The sequence below is a fragment of the Peromyscus leucopus genome, chromosome 7 (assembly GCF_004664715.2).
Source record: "Peromyscus leucopus breed LL Stock chromosome 7, UCI_PerLeu_2.1, whole genome shotgun sequence".
Taxonomy (NCBI): Eukaryota; Metazoa; Chordata; class Mammalia; order Rodentia; family Cricetidae; genus Peromyscus; species Peromyscus leucopus.
The window spans coordinates 78886993-78907885 of NC_051069.1; the positions used below are offsets into that span (position 1 = coordinate 78886993).

The following is a 20893-nucleotide window of genomic DNA, read 5'->3' on the forward strand; positions in this document are numbered from 1 at the left end:
GCCAGGGCCCCTGCTTAGCGCAGGCTAGGCCATTTTACCCTCCCCCCTTTCAGCAGCCATTATTGTCCTCCATACAAAGGCAGGGGAGTCTGAGGCCACCTCTGACACTTGAGGGAACCCAGGAGCTTGGCATTTACCTACGGGGTTGCCGCACCTATCCCCAGGACAGTTGGTGGGTGTCGGCCCTCATCCGCCTCTCCCTGGTCTGCACAGCCTTCACTACCAGCAGCTGGCTCCCGTGGTACAGGCTCAGGACCCGAGTGGGTACTGCTGTGCCATTCTGTCCTGAATCCCATTGCCTCAAGGTGCTGAGGAAATGCTAGCCTAGGTTTGTCAAGCCATCCCTGCTTGTCTTGCTCTCATCAGTTCCCCGGATCTATCCCTCTGAGACACTTCAGCACAGCTATGCTGGGTGCAGTACCACAGTGCTTGCCTTCGGGGCTGACGGTGCCCAAGGCTCTTCTGTCTCTCGTGCCACGCTCAGGGGTGGCAGGGACTATGGTCCCAGATGGTGCAGAGTAGGAGCCGAAGCTCTACCAGAAATAGCGTGGCTTAGCAGACTGTGGCCTTGGAAGGTCTCCCAGGGGGATGGTGAGGGTGGGCTCAGCAGGGACCCGTGGAGGTGGCTAGGCTGCTACACAATGCTCACCCACATGAAGAATTTCTTGCCCCTAGTGAAGGGAGGCAATCAGGGAAGCATCTTGGATCCCAAGCTCCTGGAGCTTCCAGGATGTTTTGATGGCTTGTGGGATTGTACGACAGGACATTTGGAAATTCTGGAAACTCCAGGGTGTGTGATCACCGTGGCAAAACAGCTGACATGCCTAGTCATGTGGCCTTCCCCATGGAGGTGGGGGCTGTTATCAAGAGGAAACCTTCCCCCAGTGGTTAGGCCCGCCTGAGGTCGTTCAGGGGAACTAGTGTGCAGGCTGATGGAGTTTGCAATCGTTGCCTGAAAGGTAGGGCGGGGAGCCTTTCTGCTGCCCTCTGCCACACCTGGGGATGTCCCAGACCAGGGCTCAGCTGTTCGCCTGTTCTTCCTCCCCAGGGAGTCTGCTGAAGTAAGCAGGGGTCTGGGCAGCTGTGGCTTCAGCAGCAGCAGCAGCAGCAGCAGCAGCAACAGCAAGGCAGTAGCCCTGGGAGAGAAGCCAAGGGTCTGGAAGCAAGCCACTTCCCAAAATAGCTTTCCCAGGAGAGCCAGCCAAGCCTCAGCTCCTGACAGTCAGGGCTTAAAGAGTCACCCTCTCCTGTGCCATCCCCAGAGGTTACACCCAGCCTTAGGTGCCTACTGATGACCTTTGTGGCCCTGGCCCAGTCCCATTTTCTGAGCTTCATGACCCAACGAAATGGGTGGCTATCCTGCCACACAAAAGTTGAGGATGAATACGGCCCACATTGGGGGGGGGGGGGCAGTGGGGGGCAGGGTGGTGTGGTGCAGTGGTAGCCACAGAGGCATGTGGCACTCTGCAGAAGGTGGCAGGGAGGTGGAGTGGATGCATATTGGCACAGGTGCACGAGATAAAGTTGTGGGCCTGGTCCTGTCGGGTACCATGATTGAGCAGGGATGAAGATGGTACTCGAAGGCTTGCATCACTCCTGGGCAGGCTCCTGGGCATCTCATGGCCTCCCGAGGCGCTCAAGGATGGGGTCTCGGAACCTTTCTTCCAGAAAGTTAAGTCCAGCGGTGTCAGTAGTCCAAGGGGAGGTGAGGCGGGGACAATAGCTAAGGACTTGGGGTTCTGATTCTGGGGACCTCCTTCAGAAACTGGGTCTCCTGCCGGCTGCTAGTCTTCTTAAGGCGAAGGGGTGTTTATTTGGGTTCACAATATATCACCACTTCTTCTTGAGGTGAGGGGGGGTCTTTCAGCTCAATTTACTGGGTGATGAAGTGTGGTTCTGGGTGTCATGCCCACTGATTTCTAACCATCTCCCTGCACCCCTTCTCATCTCTTCCCATTCCCAGGTTGCGAGCGGGATCGCCTGTCCTTTGGTTTCTGTGAGACATTGCGCCTGCTGGGCCGCTGCCAGCTGCCCACCATCCGTGCTCAGTGCTGCCGCTCATGCCCCCCACTCAGCCGTGGTGTCCCTTCCAGGGGCCATCAGCGGGTGGCCAGACGCTGAACAGAGGCCTGGCCTCCACCAATGCACATCAGAATGCACAGACAAACTGACCCATGACACACAGACCTCAGCGCCCCACCACAGGCTACGGTGGAGCCCTGCTCCTCGTGCCTTCATGGTGCTAACCCCATCCCTGTGCAATGGCAGGCTGGGGACCCCCCCTTCCTCTCAGAAAAGGTATTTTTTTATTCTAACAGTTTGCACATTTGTTATTGTTTTACATAAATGAATATCTACCCTTTCAAAGCTGTTGTTCGAATTTCTAACGGTCTTATAATAAAAAAAAAAAAAAACAGAGCCAGGTATCAGGGTGAAAGCTGAAAGATCAGAGAAGCAGAGCAAGCCACAACCACCACATATTATCTCACCAACTGTACGCATCCTCAGACTGAAATCCTCTGCGTCTTCACCCGAAAGGGTCTCAACTGAGCTGCTTTAGTTCCTGTTTCCTTACGCCTTACATACCTTTCTCTGCCCTGTCGTCACTTCCTGGGATGAAAGGCATGTGTGCTTCCCAGTACTGGGATTAAAAGCGTGTGCCACCACTGCCTGGCTCCGTTTCCAGGGTGGCCTTGAACTCACAGAGATCCAGACGGATCTCTGCCTGTAACTGACAGGATTAAGGGTGTGTGCCACCACTGTCTGGCCTCTATGTCTAGTGGCTGACTCTGTCCTCTGATCCTCAGGCAAGTTTATTTGGGTTCACAATATATCACCACACAAAGCAGCTTGGCCTTGCTTTGGATTGGGAGGATCTCCAACATGACCTCTACCTACCTCTCTTATCAGATGGCTACTACCCTGTCCCTTGTGGAAGCCTCAGCAGACAGCAGCTTCTCTGTTCCTATGGGGGCAGATCAGCAGGGCCAGCACAGAGGTCATGCAGAGATGCCTAATGTAGACGTGGAAGCTCCTGAGGTGGGTGGAGATGGCACATATGTCTACAGAGGCTTACACAGCAGGAGCAGCAAGGTCTTTGCAGGGGGCCACAGGTTGGCAGAGGCCCAGGGAGTCCTGTTTACTGTCCCCACTCATTCCATACCCTTGCCCACTATCTCCCGTTAAGGTCCTCAGAGACCTGGGTTTCACAGAGATGGAGCCAGATGCATTCATGCACCCGAGGCTGTCTTGTCTCTCACGGGGACTACCTGTGGCATGACAGCGGGCACCTGCCAGGTCTGCTACTTGAGAGCAGCCGGGCATGCAGGTACTTTGAAGAGGGTTCTGGACCCTAGTCAGCAACAGGGATAATTAGGCCTTCTTCTCAGCCTTGGCCCCTGTCTGACCCTTCCTTCTGGCTGTGAGTCATCTTCTGGGAGGCATTATTGCTCTCCCTCAAGTTTGAGACACAGGAGTTGTTAAAAAAAAAAAAAAAAAAAAAAAAGGGCACTTGTCACATTTTATTCTCCAGAGTGAGGTGTATGTGGAAGCATGGAGGGATCTGATCACCAAGAATGTGGGTACAGTGGAAGTCACTGCTTGGGACCAGGAAGCGCTGTCACAGGGTGGAACCAGTCAGTGCTGTGCCTGTCCCAGGGCTCGTTCTACCTGGAAGTGGGGTGGGGGTGTGGGGTGTGGGGTGTGGCAGGGGCTGTTGCTCTCAGGAGTAAAGGTTTTTGTCTAGCTCTGGGTTTCCTGTTCTCCCACCATCTCATCCTGAACACGAGCAGGTGAGAAGTTCACAGTGGAGGGGGTGACTGGAGATACAGGCCCAGTAGAGACGCTGGGCTCCAGGCAGGTCCTATACGTGTGGCTTGGCCAAAGTTAGGCAGTCTACCAGGTTACTCAGGAAAGCAAGTCACTGGTGGCCTGTGTGCATCCAAGCACTACCATGCTGAGGGTGGAGAAGCATTGGGTTTGCTTCCTGCCTATGTCTGCAGCAGCCCTGTGGGCCCAAAGAGGCCCTGGAGACCACAGTCTGAGTAATGGCTTCCTACAACCTTGCCCAATCCACTCCCCATGGCAACTCCTCACAAAGATGGGAACAGAGACCCATACACAGCAGGGCATGGCACTGTGGTAGAGACCTAGGGTCCCTGACCCAGCCCTGGCCTCTGCCATTACTATAGAGCTGTGGGACCTCAGGAGCCCCCCAGCCTTACTGAATAAATCCGTGTCTCCGAAAGAGCAGCAGCTTACCAGGTCCAGGCCTACACTGATGAGTCCTGCCCCCCTCGGCCCCCTCCCCCACCTCATGGAAAGACATTTGGTCCTAATCATTCTTGTGTTTTTCCAGAGATGGCTGGGGGAGTCCCTAGCGTCAGCTGGGCCTGAGCTGTCTGCCCAGACAGGAGGCAAACAAACCATGACTCAGGCTGGGCACGCACAGCTGGTGCGAGAGGGTACCTGTCTCCCAAGGGGTGGGGGGTGGGGGGCTAGTAAGGACTGCTCCAAACACAGGCAGCATCTCACTATGACTCCAACCTCTGTCCTCAGCTCTTGCCCATAGTTCAGTTCTGGCACTCAGGTCTATCAGTGTTGAGAAGGGCATCCTGTCCCTCCTATCCCAACGGAACCAAGGGCAGGGACCTAAGAATCAGCAGGTTGGCAGAATGGACAGCACCCCATCCCTATAATGCACACCCCATGTTCCAAGACCATGCAGAGGCCTCCATCACAAATGACTACAACTACCTTTCAAGGCAGAATGTAATACAAATTAGTTTATTTCTCCCTTTACAAGTCTAACATTGAACTCGAAGATCAGCATAAAAGCTGCTGTGATACGTAAGGACGGTCACTGGTAGTGTGCCCTCAAGTCTTCCAGTTGCCCACAGGGGAAGGACCTCACACACTGGGCACGCATCCACCCTCTATCTTCAAGGACTTCCCTGAACAGGCCCACCAAGAGGGGGTGGGTCAGGAAGACAGCACTGTACAGAGTGAGAGGGGCGGTGTGCAGTCACAGATAACACAACCTGACTGGGTGCTACCTAGAGTACTTCCTGGATCAACACAACACAGCTAACGCCAGAGACGTAAACAGCGACCAGCTACTGTTCAGCTGTCACCATGGCTACGCGCAGCACCAGAGGCTACCTGGGTGAGCGGAAGTGAGGGATGGCCGAGGCTAAGGGGAGAAGGCGGAACAGGAGGGGACTGTGATTTGGAAGGCTCAGGTTGATATAAATACATACAAGGGAGTTGTGCACACAAAATAGAACTTGTTATATAAAAGTCGTACAGAATCTAGAAAAACCTTAATAAAATAAGTCTATAAAAATATAAAATGTAGTGAAAATATAAAAGTATTAACAGTTGAAATATTGGTAAGTCCCATCAGATGGGGCACTGAGGGCGGGGTAACCCCCCTCCCCGCCCCCACCGTGGCATGTGCATGTGGACCCACATGCTGGAGGCTATGCTTTGGGTTTCTCAGCCCACAAGGATCACCAGGCAGGAGCCACGGGTTGCATGCTGGGTAAAGGTTCAAAAAAACAGCAGCTGCATGAGGCGGCCCGACATTAGGGGTTCCTGCCATGGTGGCCGGTGTAAGTCTGGAACCTCAGGGGCACTGGAGAGTAAAGACAGGTCTCAGTGACGAGAGAATGGGAGGTGATGGCTCAAGTCTCTGGAGTTCTGCCTGGGGAGGAGCCTGCGTCATTCTGCCCCCAAACTGGAGGGCAGGCAACTCTGCCTTCTCAGCTCTGTGGACACTGAATCCTTTATTCCAGGGAGGAGAGCCCGCAGGGGTACATTTCTGAGTTCTCTTGCGACTTTACCTGACCACTGACGCTAACTGGGGAACCCATGCTGCCTCTCGGGAATGGCAGGACAGCATACCGGGGATTTCTTCTTCTTTGCATTGCTGAGATGGAGCCCAGAGCCTCACATGCCAGGCACACATTCTACCACTGAGCTATGTCCCCAGTATTACCGGATACTTTTAAGATGCCTTTACTGGACACACAGGACAAAAGCAGGCCAGTGCCAAAAGAGCATTTATGCTGAAAACATATTTGGATTGACTGGCATCTTCTAGTGGGAAACCGACGTGGCGACTGAAATCAAGGCAAATGGAACTGAGGCATGGGGCTCCAACCCCATCCTACTGCACCTCCTTGGCAGCTGTCCCCAAGGCTGACAGCCATCATTACACAGGGGGTGGGCATTTTCCCGGCATTTGGCTTCAGGGAGGCCCTAAGAACAGCAGTGAGACCACTGTCCAGCTCAGACAGCTTCCTGAAGAAGCCGCGCCTTAAACCACCATCCTAAAGATACAATGCTGACATTTTTTTATACCTGAAAAGAGACAAAGGTTATTGGCTAAATACAGAGACCAGCTCCTTTTACATGGTAATAAACGAAGCAACTTTTAGAGAAGTTGAGCACAGTCTAGATGCTGAAAAACCGACTCAGCCATTCAAGTGCTAGAAAGCGGATAGCAAAAACAGGAAAGCCGGTCATGGAAAAAGTACTTCTCACAACTGCCTTGCTCCAATTCTTAGTCTGAGTGTGTTTATACTAGCTAAGGATTGTTTCCGATCTTTTTCCAGGTAGTGTAAGATAGGCCGCTTAAGGCTGTTTCCCTTGTGTTCCGATAATACTGTTAGAAAATGTTTTCTCATGACAGTCGCTCATCAGGGATGCTTAGGACTGAGCAAAAATAACCTCCCTTGTCCAGACCCTCCCTGGGCTTCAAGAAGGAAGTGTTCCAAGTCCCCAGAGTCCACTATGCCAGAGGCCACAGTGAGCCCAGCTCCCTGCTGAGGACAAGGATGACAAAGACTGGGAGAGCTCATCACTCCTGTCCTCAAGCAGAGGTGCTTCCAGATCTAGGAAGCTGGCAGTTAGCCTCACTCCCCACCCAGCCTCTGGGCACAAGAGCTATCAGGACCCTGGCCACTGCCACCCAGGAGCCCACCAGCCACAGCACTGCCACAGGGGAAAGTTTCCCACGTTTCCTCATGCAGGGGCGGGCCTACTGCAAGGCTCACTTGGAACCCCGATCCGGCCACACTTGGAGAATGGCATCTCCAAGTCACCTCCCAAAGACAAGAGCTTTCCACAGCAGCTCTTGGAGGTGTGCCAGGCTCCCTGCAAGCCGGGACAGAGCAACTGGCAAAATCGCTGGCCATAAGAAGTGTGGGGGCCGGCAGCAGGGCAGAGTGAGTGCTACCAGTCTGAAGGGCCATGTATGAGGGCAAAGGCTAGTCCAGAAGGGGCTGTGGCTGGCAGAGTGAAGCCACCAGCAGAGGGCTCCGAGGCTCTCTAGGAAGGATGGTTCTGAATAAGAGTTGTACTTGTTTTTTTTTTTTTAAAAAGTCCCTCTTCTTCTTCTTCTTCTTCTTCTTTTTTTTTTTGGTTTTTTGAGACAGGATTTCTCTGTGTAGCTTTGGAGCCTGTCCTGGAACTCTCTGTAGACCAGGCTGGCCTCAAACTCACAGAGATCCGTCTGCCTCTGCCTCCCAAGTGCTGAGGGCGTTCACCACCAACTGCCTGGTCCCTCTTCTTATGATGACCTTTGGCCCCTGGAAGCAGCCTCACTGAGGCCCTGTATGCATTCCTCCATAGTGCTGTCCTTGAATGAAAAGAGCCTGGGGAGACGTGGAGCACAGTAGTTTTTGTAGGGTGAGACACTCGTGATTGGCAGATGCTGTAAACAGGCCCTTGGAAACAGTCAACTGGGGAGTCACCAATCGGGCAGCAAGCGTGACTGTGATGCATGTGACTGAATGCCATGACATGGAAATGGCTGTAAAGCCATCGGACCTCTGCCCCCAAATGGGAGGTGAGAAAGTGCAGCTTAGTTCTGGACATCTGCTCAGCAGATAGCCAGAGGCCACAGATGTTACATTTTGGCAGCTGAATGAGCAGAAACATGCCTGGAGTTAACCCCTTTGCTACTTTTGGTTATGAAGGCAAGAAGAGCAGCATCCTAGGGTGGGGGTTTCATTCAAGTGTCTTCCTCCTCATCGCTGACCAGCTCGCCTTTGTCAGGGCTAGTGTCCCGCTCACGCAGGAAATCCTCTCGGATGGCCTCCAGCTCTGTCAGCTCCAGCCGGACCTTCTCCAAGTGGTAGGTTCGCCGGTTCCGAATCTGACGCAGGGGGAAGGGGTTCAGATCCCCAAAGGAGATGCTGATCAGCTTCCTGGCGGGACAAAGGGCAGAGGCAAGCATCAGTGAGGTCAGGTGAGTGCTCAGAACACTGCCTGGAGACCAGGAAAGGGAGCAAGAGAAATGTGCCATGCTGAGAGTCTGACGAGGGAATGTCACCCTGGGAGCCCAGGCCTATCTTTTTTTTAAAGATTTATTTATTATGCATACAGTGTTCTGTCTGCATGTATGCCTGCAGGCGAGAAGAGGGCACCAGATCTCATTACAGATGGTTGTGAGCCACCATGTGGGTGCTGGGAATTGAACTCAGAATCTCTGGAAGAGCTTTAACCTCTGAGCCATCTCTCTAGCTCCAACCCAGGCCTATTTTATGCAGAGAGGCAAGAAGGTTCTGTGTCTAAGGGGATAACCCTAAGCTCAGAACGCTTTTTGACCTGATTCTTCATCTGCACACTGGGAACATCAGAGGTGTCTCCCCGTATTGTTCCCACACATAGGCGTTTATAACCTGGTGCTCGCTTGGTGGCAGCAGGTATCAACGAGTATGACTCTTCAGGGCCAGCGTCAGGCAGGGCATATTAAGTGCTCAGGAAAACTGTCCTGACACCAATGACTAGGCATGGTGATGACATCAGATCCTGACATCAGATCCTATCTGTAGTGTGACCTGTGCCAAGACACAGTTCACAGAGGCACACGCAGTGTGTCAAGGCACCAACTGAAAACAATGTCTTAAGTGTGTTACCGTAGCCACTGGTCAGTGTTTAATAAAGAGAGTAAGAACCGTCTGGATGGCTGGCTTTGCTCTCCAGTACTCATGGGTCAGGCACACTGCTTCAATCCTGCCATGCCCACGGCCTTGCTTCCTGACAGCAGGGGCTCATTCCCTTGTCAGCCACGGGCCCCATAAACTTGCAGGGACAGCATGTTACCAGAACTTCACCTGTTTCAAACCATTTGTCCTTCTGCTCCTTAGGTGTCTGTCTGAGCTACGTTTAGCATAGATGTACATAGGATATGCAAGCTGCCAGGATTTCTCCTTTTTATGTTTAAACAGCTTCTCTTGCAAGGGAATGAAGGGGCTGGACTGGCCGGCTCTCTTCACGGGCCAAGTTCCCACACGCTCTAGGACGGGCAAGCACCGGAGGTTAAGGCAGGCCTGACTGCACCCAGGTGCTGTTTCAGGCCCAGCTTTGTGATCTAGCTGGGGCACATCACTGGGACTGGGAACCAGGAGCCCACCACTGTCCTTTCTCTTCCGTGAGGCACAGGCCCGTACACCAGAAAACTCACTCTTTACTATCCAAAGTGAAAAAGGGGTGCTAAATTATTAACTTACTCCTGTAGCTGGAAAGAGCCGACTGTGACAGGCCTAGGCTGCAGAACAAGGGAACTCAGGTATTTGCCCTCGGATGCTCAGCCTCTCATGGGCCCCCAGAGGTCCTGCCACAGACACCAACCAGTTCAGTCTTGCATCATCCAAAGTCTCCTGAGTGTACCTGGCTATGGAAGCCCCTGTGCCTCTTTGTAAGACCTATCATCTCTGCAGAACTGCCTCTCCTCAGACCACTAGCATGGGCAGCTCCTTAAAGTACTGGAACTCCAGTGGAGGTGGGGCCAAGGCACCCGCAGCTTCAGCAACCTCCCTGGGGGTGGGGAGGTGCAGGAGCAGGGGCTGGTGGCACTGACGCACACGTTGGGAGCTCTTATCCAGTGACCTGGACTTCATACAGCAAAGGGGAAACTGTTTCATGAGCCATTCACAAGGTGGCGCTGTAGGATCGGGCAAGATGGGAGTGCCCAGCTCTTTCCTATGGTGAAGTAGAGGAGGGGATTTATCTCCAGGCAGCCCTGACATTCCCCTTAAGACTGTCAGGGTGAGGCAGAGTCTGTCTCTGAACCAAAATGCTCTCAACACAGTGTCAGCTGTCATGTGGGAATTCATTCAGTCATTTTTAATCTTGACCACTGTGAGATGAACAAAATCCTTATTCTAAACTTTTCATCAATCTTTCTCGCAAACACTCTCAGATACCCCTTCTCACTCAGCACACATCAGGTTATTTTTAGTGTTAGTACTAAGCCTAAAACTATCTTGAAAGCATACGCCTCAAGCAAAAGATCCTAAAAAACAGAGACAACCTCCCTGAGGCCTGCCATGGCTTCTGCCAACCATTCCCACTGCCAATGTCCACGCCAGCTGCCGGAGCCAGAGCAACCACCAACTGTGGCCTAGGGAAAAATGGCAGCCCAGGCAGGAAATAACTATGTGGCTTGAGGTGTGTGTGTATGTGTGTGTGTGTGTGTGTGTAAAGATTCATGAATATTCCAGCTATTCAAGCTGGAAACTAGGGTTCTTCCAAGTTCAAAGTCCCAAATCTCTTCCATCTGTCCCACTTTCTTCTCCCACTCTCAGGACACCTCTCTCTGGCTACCACCTTTCTTTCCTGGCTCCTTCTGACAGTCACCGTCTGCTCTCCTAGTGGCCAGTCCTGCCAACGCCTTCAGTGACTTTCCAATGTTTAGAATGAAGCCCAAAGTCCTGAGCATAATCTACAGGAGCCACGAGCCCCAGTACCCTGGCACCAGCTGAGTGGCCCCCTCCCACTGTCTCTATATACACTGTTCCCACACCCGGGCCCGGAAGCATCTCTGTCAAGCCCAACTCCTGCTATTTCCTCCTAGCCTTGTTCTCTTCCAGACTGGCTTCTTCCCACTGGGAGCCGTCAAGTTCAGGGCTATTTTTATCTACCATCCCTCCTGTACAGGTTCTGCACTATCACAGAAACAGAAATGCTTTAGGTGTGGAACATTGCTTTCAGTTCCTAGAATTTATTTATTGAATAAAGAACAAAACCATATTCATCTCTGTCTCCTCAAAAGACTGGAAGGCCATAGCCCTTCCCATTTCTCTGTCTATAAAGGAATGTCCCTCTCGAAGATGGCACCCTGGACAGCTCTGAGTCTGAGGACTGGCAACTCACCTGGCATCAAGGATAGTCCGAGTGAAGTAACGGAGATACTTGAATATGGACATGGAATCTTGCAATTTCAGGATCTCCTCTTCCTTGTATTTGAAAAGTGCCAGGGCAAAACGGAAAATAACCTATGGGAAAGCCAGGGAAACAGTAATTGAAAACACACTGTGGCTAGGCAGGAGTCCAGACATGAGGCTGGACTCTGGAGCTGGGGGCTGGCTGGAGAAGCATCCTGAAGGCCCTGCCCTTGGGCAGACACCTGAATCGAGGGGTGACTTCCAGGACTGGACAAGGACCTTTGGTACAGAAAAACAAATACTTGAGGTTTCCAACAGTTTGTCCAAACCAGAAACGTTCCTAAGAAGTGAGGAGACTTGTGGAATCCTTTCAAGGAATACTGACCTCAAGAGCAGTTTCACATAAGATCAAAACCCAGGCTTTTTTTTGACTGAAAATGTGAAGCTGCAACTCCCGAGACAGGCACAGTCTGGCTAAGGAGCAGGGGTATGAGTAACTTTTCAGTACAGTGAAATAATCAGTTGATTTTGCTGATGTTTTTTGGGGTGCTCTGGGCAAGGCTGGGGGAATGAACTCCTGGTGATCTTATAAGTTGAGGCAGCTTTGGAACAAACTGCTTTTCCACATCTAAGAGCCCTGCATGGCCTGAGCCAGCCTACAATGTACCATATTTAGAAAGCAGTATTTACAGGGTCAAACTGTTCATGATTCTCTTTACATACTCATGTACAGCCCAACAGAAACAGTGTTGATGATCTTAGTTGAGAATTCTTTGTATTAATGACACATTAAGACTATAAAAGTGGCAACACCCTATGCTGGATACTGAATCTACATATGGGATAATATATATACTCAACTGCTGTGGGAGTGTAAACTCTTACAGCTTTGTTTGTTTGTTTGAGACAGGGTTTCTCTGTGTACCCTGGCTCTCCAGGAACTCACTCTGTAGATCAGGCTGGCCTCAAACTCACAGAGACCCACCTGCCTCTGCCTCCTGAATGCTGGGATTAAAGGCATGCACCATCACGGCCTAGCCCTCACAAGGACCGTTTGAGGGGCAATCTGGTGTTACCCCAACACTACCCGTGAACTAACCTTTGATCCTGCAATTCTAGGCTAAATCTATAGTGCAAATGCATATGTGTGGAAAGATGGAAGTCACAGGAGAGCTGGGTGCAGCTTGTTCTAAAGTGGCAAGAGATTGGAAACATGCAAAGCAGCCCCCATCAGGAGCTGCTATGTTTATTTCTGACTCCTGTACAACAAGGAGTTATATCAGGTTACAACACAGGTCCTGTATATGCTGCTATAGAATCAGCTCCAAGATCCAGTAAAACAGCATACTTTAGATCGGCTTAAGAAACACAAGAGAATGTATAAACGGAGGAGAAAACAAGAGGATATTGGGAGGAGAGAGACTGCTTTCCTACTACATATCCTTTTTATGTTTTGTTCTTATTTTTACTTAATTAAAATGTTTTGTTTGATGTGTGTGCATGTGTGGTCATAGCCTTGTGTGTAGTGCTCGAGGAAAACTTGTGGAAGTTGGTTCTCTCCTGCCACCCTGTAATTCGAGGAATTAAACTCAGGCTGGAGGATTGTTGTGTTGTCCCACCAGCCACTTACTTATCCATTTTTGGTGTACTGTGGTGTGGCGTGCGGGGGTAGGAGCGGGGCAGGGACTGAACCCAGAGGCCTCACGGGAGCAAAGCGAGTGCTGAATCACTAAGCTACTGAGCGCTTGGCTAGTTATTCTGAGACAGGATGTCCCTGTGCGCTACCGAGCTCAGCTTCACACTGAGGTTTTTGACGGATGAGCAGGTAACTGCTGTTCCCCAAGGCCTGCGGGAGCACATCACACCGAGGTAACCTTACAAGTTCCAGGTGAACCAGCCACTCGGCCATGTGTATGTCAGTCTGTCAAGCATGTGTCTCTGGAAAGAGTGCACTCACCTTTGGTCCCTCATAAAGGAAAGAGTCCCATATTTTAAAAAGGACGTCGCTGACGACACTGTCCACGAACACCACCAGAAACCAGTTGAAGGTGATGAGGGTGTAGTCCACTTTGTACTGTTCAAAGTGGGTGTGCAATCGAGGCAGCTTTTCACTCATGAGGTCTCTGAACACCCGCTGGTCCACCTGGAGAGGGAACAAAGGGAGAGCGGTCTGGGGTCTGCGGCGCAGAACAGCTGCCCCACCCGAGAACGGAGGGCGGAGCCCATGGGGACATGCAGCAACACAGCTGTTTCAGATGTACAAGTGGGGCACTCATAGAGCCAGGCTGCTCCGTGGCCCGGGGGGCAGCTGACCTCAAATGCTTCAGGGCCCCTAAGTGGCACTCTCCTCAGGGGATGGGCAGAAGTGAATAGGCTGTAGCCTAAAAGCAGCTCCTGGACTCAGCACCTATGGGAAAGCAGGCTGGTATCAGCTTGCTAGTACTTGCATGAATACAGGCAGCCCTGGGCAGGTGCATAAGGAAAGGTGAGCCGCTGAACAAGAAAACATTACTACCCACATCCACGCAATGAATATGCTTAACAGGGCAGGGTGGGTAGAGAGAACACTAAGAGTCAGAGGACCCCGGGGTACTAGCTGGGTCCACCCACCTACAAAGGATGTTCTAAACAGCCGTGTACTCTGGAAGACATTAAATGAGATGTGTAAAGTATTATAAGACAGGCAAGCCACAGGTAGCCACAGGTGGCGGAAGCCACTGCATGTTAGGTCAGGCAACCAGTCAGTGCTGGGTAGAAGGCTGAATAAGGTTCCAGGATGACCTGGAGGATGGAAGAGATGAGTAGGGCAGCTAGACAAATGGATTAGCGTAACTGTGGGCAGGGGTCAGGCTTCTAGGAAGAGGGTTGAGAGGCCACACCAAGGGGCTTTTCCCTGCTCTGTGTGTGACCCTCACAAAAATATCTGTGTGTGTGCGCGTGCGTGTGCGTGCGTGTGCGTGTGTGTGTGTGTGTGTGTGTGTGTGTGTGTGTGTGTGTGTGTGTGTAACAGAAACAAGCTTCACAGAACAATGCTAAGATCATACAGTGGGACTCAGGGCCATCTGGTTACAGTCCAATCAATTTTATTTGACACAGGAAAAAATCTACGAAACCAGTTTCTCCACAGAGTCTGCAAACAGCAGGGAAGAAAGGAGAAGCATCTCAAGACTCTCAGCAGGATGGGCAATAGTGAGGCCTGCTCTCTAGGTCCATCCTTCCAGCTACAACAGGAACGCCAGACTGGATGGCTGAGAGCCCTGGACAAATGGATGAAAACAGAGGAGGATGCACGGACCTCAAAACTCCTTGAAGGTAACTGCTAAAGGTAACTCCCCTTTGAGTGAGAGGTGAGAAAAGGTGCTCAGAACACCCCACTTCTGAGCCTGGCAGGGAGAGTGCACAGATGTGGCACCTGAGACCAGAGCATAGGGAAGATGAGAACCAGTGGGTGTCCCTTTTAGAGAGAGACCCCTACGATGAGTGGTATAATTGCAAGAAGTGGGTAGAGAGGAACAGGCTGCAGAGGTACAAAGCCAGTCTATAGAGGAGGAAGACTCTGGTCCGCTCATGCTGAGACCAAGGAGTAGGTCATCCTCTCTGAGTAGCTGATGGGAAAATCGACTGGATGGCTACTGTGGAGAACAGTCCTACCCGGGAGGGCATCCTGGACTAATCTGCAAAGTCCCTGTGTAATAGTCTTATGTCAACTTGACACAAGCTAAAGGCATCTGAGAGGAAGGAACCTTGATTGAGAAAATGTCTCCGCAAGATCAGGCTGCAGGCAAATCTATAGAGTAGTTGTTCTCAATCTTCCTGATGCTTCAACTCTTTAATGCAGTTATGGGGTACACCCAACCCGAAAATTATTTTCATTGCTACTTCATAACTGAAATTTTGCTACTGTTATGAATCGCAGTGTAAATATCTATGTTTCCACATGGTCTTCTGTGAAAGGTTCATTGAACCCTCCCAAAGGGGTAGAGATCCACAGATTCAGAACTGCTGGTGTAGAGAGCATTTTCTCAATTAGTGAGTGATGAGGGATGGCCCAGCCCCTTGTGGGTGGTGCCGTCCCTGGGCTAGTGGTCCTGGGTTCTACAGAAAAGCAGGTGAACAAGCCATGAAGAGCAAGCCAGTAATAAGTGGTACTCCCCCACAGCCTCTGCATCAGCTCCTACCTCCAGGTTCCTGCCCTGCATCCTGTGACATAAGCTAAGTGAACCCTTTCCTCCTCAAGTTGCTTTGGTCATGGTATTTCATCACAGCAATAGAAACCCTAACGAGGACAACTCCTGTCAATTAGGACAATAGGTGAGAACATTCCTGGGATTCCTGGAATACTAACACAGCTACAGTCCAATCAAATGTTAACACTTTAGCCGGCAGTGGTGACGCACGCCTTTAATGTCAGCACTCAGGAGGCAGAGGCAGGCGGATCTTTGTGAATTCGATGCCAGCCTGGTCTACAGAGCAAGATCCAGGAAAGGCATAAAACTACACAGAGAAACCTATTCTAAAGGACAATCCAAAACTTTTAAAATGGTAACTGTTTGTTGGAAGTTCTGTTTTCTTTTTTTTTTTTAATATTGTTATGGCTTTAACAATAAAAGTGTGCTGTTATTTGTTTTAGAAAGCACAGTTAAACAGGTTCAAGAAGGATCTTCTATTTGAATTTAACTTTTTAAAGGCAAAGCTAAAAACTAGCAGACATGGTGGTGGACAGCTACACTACTTACACTTGGGAGGCTGAGGCAGGGGGATCTGGAGTTCTGGGCCATCTACAAAGTCAAAATCAAAGGTATAAACTGCTAAATGAATGTAATTTTCTTGAATACTTTTAAAAAAACCAAAGTGCACATAAAAAGCTGTAGAGCCCACCTCAGCGGTCACCCGTATCTACTTGCCCCTGTCAAACTCAGGTTAGATGTTCTATCCTGAAAACCATTTCAAAAGCTGTCAAACTATCCCACAAGTTGCCTAAGAGGTCAAGCTGCGGCTGGCGTCCATTCACCAGGAAGCATTGCTCCCCGGCCCTCAGAAGCGCCATCCTTGACAGTCAGATCATACACTTTCTGCACACCTGGATCGTGACATCAGGGGCCAGAGTTGGGTGACGTGGACTGGGAGAGGTCAGATCATCTGTCTCACCTGGTCTTGCCTTGGGCACTCTGGGGGTTAGGCTGCCCTAGCGTTTCCCGCTTTCTCTGCTGTCCTGGCCCTTTTCTTTGCTGTCCTGGCTACCTTGCCCTCAGGCTCTTCCTGCCTCTCAACCACAGCTACCTCCCCAGGTCCACAGCAAGCCTGGCATGCCTGCTCACACAACCTGCCCTTGCTCTCCTTTCCGCTCCATCTGGGCTAGCACCATGGGCTAGTGGACAGTTCCCACCCACTCTCAAAGCTGCTGGATACAGTTCACCCTCTCACCACTGGTTCTCTGTTTATGGAGTCCTCTACTAGAACACATCCCCTGCTCATCTAGAAAGTTCCAGGTCAGTTCTAGCATACACCCTCCCTCCCACGCTGCTGCCCTGAATTCCTGCCACCCCTGGGATGGCTATTACCTAGCTGGATTAACCCTTGCCTGCCTGCCTTTCCTCCAGCTAATCAGTGGTACCATCCAGGCCACAGCTCTGTCATCTTAGGATGTCCAGTACCACCCAAAGAAATGTCAGCACCTGCAGGAGCTACTGTTTGACTAGAAAAGGGAACTGGTATTTAGTGAGCCTGGCCTTATACTCCCAGCTACACTCTCAAGTCATATCATGTAGCAACCTTATTGCCCCCCATTTGGCTTGGGAGAAAAGGAATGTCAAACACACTGAACTAGGGCTAGTTAGTTGCCTAGGGCCAGCAAGAGAGATGGATATCTGAGCATGAGGCCAAGTGATGACACAGGATTTATTCTATCTGGGGGGTGGGGGGCAGCTGAAGACATCTGCAAGGACAGGACATCCACCTGCCTTTGAAGTGGGAGAAAAATACGTGTACACATCTCTTCTTCCAACTGGATGGCCCACTGTGCCTCACTTGAGGCTGTCCTGGTGTTGGCAAAGGGCTGGGCAGGGAGCAGGCTGCCAGGAAATGCTTGCTGAGGCTTCTGTTTTACCCTCCTCCACTGAGCACTGGAGGACATGGGATAAGCATGTCATTCATCGGTGTCTGCAATGCCTGGTGAGGTCCTGGCACACAACATGCACTTCAAGGATGGCAGGAAAGGAAACCTGGCCAGCAGTTGGGCCACAGCAGCAGCAGGCAGCGGGCTTGGGGTTCTAGGTTCTGGCAAGACCAGCACTGGAACAGATGGTATGCTCACTTTTAGAGCAGCCTTATACATACTTCTCAGAGATAATGAGGAGAAATGAGTGTGTGGTAGACACCCGAGACAAGAAACTGGCACCAACATCAGGGTAAAAAGTACCCGATGACACCCCACCCAGAGTGGTCAGGACATCAAGGCTTCATTTTGTCTCTTCTGAAACCCTGAGGCACCTGAGGCTCTAAATTCGAGCTTGCGGGGCCGTTTTCAGGGGCTGTGAATACGCAAAGCACTAGCCACTGATTTTTAAAATCCCACCTGATTGAGACCATTGCCTCATCCCCTTGTTGTCCATGTCCTAGGCAAGACCAGGTGGAGACAGATGATCTGGCCTCTTCCAGTCCATGTCACCCTGCCCTGGCCCCTGATGTCAGGACCCGGGTATGAAATGGAACATGCACCAGATCCTCTGATGGAGGAGGCTACTGCCAATCCTTCTGCAGCTCCTTAAGACTTATCATTGTTTGTCTGTCCCCAGAAACTAGGGCATGGCAGGGGAGGGCACCAAGGAAGCTGCTCCTATGGTACCTTTAACAGCGGAGACTCCTCCCACCAACTCTGGTTCCTTCCCCAGGCTGGAGGCTCCTCCAGCCTCCTCAGCAGCCCTTTGTCCTCCCACATCTCCTCCAGCCTGGTCCCCGAATCCTGGAAGAAGCGACCTAACAGACCAGCAGCTCCCCCGACTCCCTGCGCATCTTTGGTCTATGACAGACTGCCAGGGAGGGCTGTCTCTGAGGTGCTCAGGGAGCTGAAGGAGCTGACCTAGTCATAGGTCACTCATAGAGATCAGCTGCTGCAGTCATGGACACAAGCTGCCCTCTCAGGGTTGACTCAGATGACAACTGGAGCCCTATAAGCCAGTGACCAAGGCACAGTATTTTAAAAGTACCTGGGATCCCAACAGAGTCTTTGTGTAATAGTCTCGAGGCATGAAGACTTCCACGATGGTAACGAGACACCAGAAAGCATCTTCTTGTTCCAGGTAAAGGAGGGCCACCGCCACCAACCTGTGGGCAGACAGGGATAAGGTCAGCATGGGCTCCTGTTCCTGCCTTCACCATATTCTCTAAGGGCCACTGCGGTTTCCACTTCTCTAATGAAGGATAAATGATTATTTCTGAGTGAGTGACGAATCCTCTACAACTTGAAGAGAAAAGCCACATTCCTCTGATCCCGTCATTTGGTGTTTGTTCAAAGCTGAAATTACTTCCCAGTGAAATTGCCTCCCTGTGACCCGTCAGCCTTGTTTAAAGAATGTTTCACTTGGGCCGTAGAGGTGGCTCAGCCGTTAAAGGCAAGGCTCCCAAACAAGTGTTTCACTCTAATATTTTGCTAATGCAGCTAATTCTTTGAGTTCATTGCTTAAAATGTTTTGATTAATCCTTTTATGTCTAAAAAGTAAAGTGAATGTAACAGAGTATGAGGTAGTTTAAGAACCTGATTTCACCCGCTATCCAGCTGCCTCTCTGGAGGGGAAATGGGTTGCACAGAATCCCCAGGAGGGGCCTTTGGAGCTGCACGCGGTGGGCACACTGGGCAGGAAAGGAGCTCACACATTCCAACTGCTTTGTCATTCATAATGGAAACCTGGCTCCAACCATTTGTACATGGTCATAATCCAGAGGTTGTTGGTAAAACATGACTAATCCAGTTTCTGAGCAGGGCTAGAGCCGAGGGAATCACAAACTGAGGCTCATGCCTGGGCAAGCTGGCAAGACCCTGTCTCAAAATTTAAAATAAAGGTGTGTGAAGAGAGGGTGCTGGGGATGCAGCTCAGTGGTCCCGCATTCGCCTAGTACTTCTCAGGCTTCGGGTCCAATGCCCATCACAACCCAAGCGTGGGGGATCCGGCTGTTCTCAGAGGCAGAGTGCTCGTGTGACAGGTGAGGTCCTGAGTTCCATCACCAGACACGGGCAGAGTTGAGGGAAAGTTCCTCTCCACTGAGCTGAAATCCAAGAACTTCTACCCCAAAGTCTATATGCACCACTCACAGGAAAAACGCTCAGAATTTGCTCTTTCCTTCTTCTTTGATAAAACCGAAAGAAATCAGCAAATCGCAAATTAAAAAATAAGACCTGGGTAGGTGGGCAAAGGGAGGACCCCAGTTTTCCTAAAAGGGATGGAGAGTGGGGAGGTGACAACTGAGGACAATTAAAGGGCAAGTTCCCGACAGCACAAAACCACAACCAGAGGCACAGCTCCCAGGAAGCCAGGAGAGGCACCAAAGAGTCCAAAACAGAACTGTCAGGACATCATTCAACTGAGGCTGAGCATGATAAGCACAGATCCAGAAAGACCTAGTGTTCTCATACTAGGTTCTCAGAAGACAGGGGCATGTACTGGGTATTCTGAGGAAAAAATCTACCCCTACCCACCAATTAAAATTCAGAGGCTTTAACAGGACAGGATTTCAGTACCCCAAGGATCACAGAACTGGCTCCAGGAGAACACTGGCAAGTCTTCACTGTGGAGCCCTGGCCTCAGGATTTCAGCTTCTAGTAAGTTTCAGACTCAGTACAGTGTGAGCTGTGGCTTTAAGTAAAACCAAGACTGCTTTAGGCAGGTTTTGGTTTTTTGAGACAGGGTTTCTCTTTGTAGTTTTGGTGCCTGTCCTGGATCTCACTCTGTAGACCAGGCTGGCCTCAAACTCACAGAGATCCACCTGGCTCTGCCTCCCAAGTGCTGGGATTAAAAGCGTATGCCACCACCACCAGGCAGGTTTTGGTTTTTTAATCAGAGACCAAGAGAAGTTGAAGTCCTCTTTAACTTCCCAAGGGCAGAGAGAACTCCCCTGTCCTTGTTGACAGAGAAGTCATGGTTTTCTGGTAGCCACTGGGTTTCATCTGGGTTTTAAGTAAGTGGTAGTCAGGTTTTAAACCATCCATCCCATAATACTTGCATGCAGACACTGACAGCTTACCTGCAGGTTAGCACCAAAAAACCCTGAGCAGCCAGACTGAAAACCAGCATTCGAAACTCCCCCACACACGCTCCTCTTATGGGAGAATTGCTCAAGTACACACAAAGATCTCTATTCTTATTTTATCTTTTTCCCCCCTTCCTTTTTGAGGCAGGGTCTCAGTATGGAGCCTTTACTGGCCTAGAGCTTGCTATATAGACCAGGCTGGCCTCAAACTCGCAGAGACCTACTTACTTCTGCCTTCCAAGTGCTGGGATTAAAGGATGTGTCACTGTGTTCTGACAAGCTTGGGAAGGACTGTGAGCTGCAGTGACAGCGGAGAGCAGAGAGAGATGAAGCAGGATATGATGACATTATGGTAAGAAGTCGTCCCATCACCCACTGTCTGGTGCTGAGAGGAGACTGATGGGCAACAGACCTTGGTACCCCCAAAGCCTTGTCCTGACCTAACATACAGCTCAGGACGACAGTCTGGATTATTA

At 50.9% G+C, this 20893-nt stretch overlaps 2 protein-coding genes across 7 annotated transcripts in view; one reads left to right on the top strand and one right to left on the bottom strand.

The window, feature by feature from the left end:
- Adamts7 (ADAM metallopeptidase with thrombospondin type 1 motif 7) overlaps positions 1 to 2367 on the top strand; it is a 50096-nt gene extending 47729 nt beyond the window's left edge. For 3 of the 4 annotated variants that reach the window (XM_028865964.2, XM_028865961.2, XM_028865962.2), the window contains one exon: positions 1964 to 2367. In XM_028865964.2, coding sequence (XP_028721797.1) covers positions 1964 to 2121 — 158 coding nt within the window. In that variant the 3' untranslated portion in view covers positions 2122 to 2367. Of the gene's footprint in view, positions 1 to 1509 lie in introns of all 4 variants that reach the window. The other variant, XM_028865960.1, reaches the window with a different exon arrangement.
- A 5098-nt stretch (positions 2368 to 7465) lies between these two features.
- Tbc1d2b (TBC1 domain family member 2B) overlaps positions 7466 to 20893 on the bottom strand; it is a 67679-nt gene continuing 54251 nt past the window's right edge. For all 3 annotated transcript variants that reach the window (XM_028865965.2, XM_028865966.2, XM_037207832.1), the window contains exons 10-13: positions 18380 to 18497; positions 13132 to 13317; positions 11164 to 11285; positions 7466 to 8213 (exon numbers count right to left, since the gene is read on the bottom strand). In XM_028865965.2, coding sequence (XP_028721798.1) covers positions 8018 to 8213; positions 11164 to 11285; positions 13132 to 13317; positions 18380 to 18497 — 622 coding nt within the window. In that variant the 3' untranslated portion in view covers positions 7466 to 8017. The remainder of the gene's footprint in view (positions 8214 to 11163; positions 11286 to 13131; positions 13318 to 18379; positions 18498 to 20893) is intronic.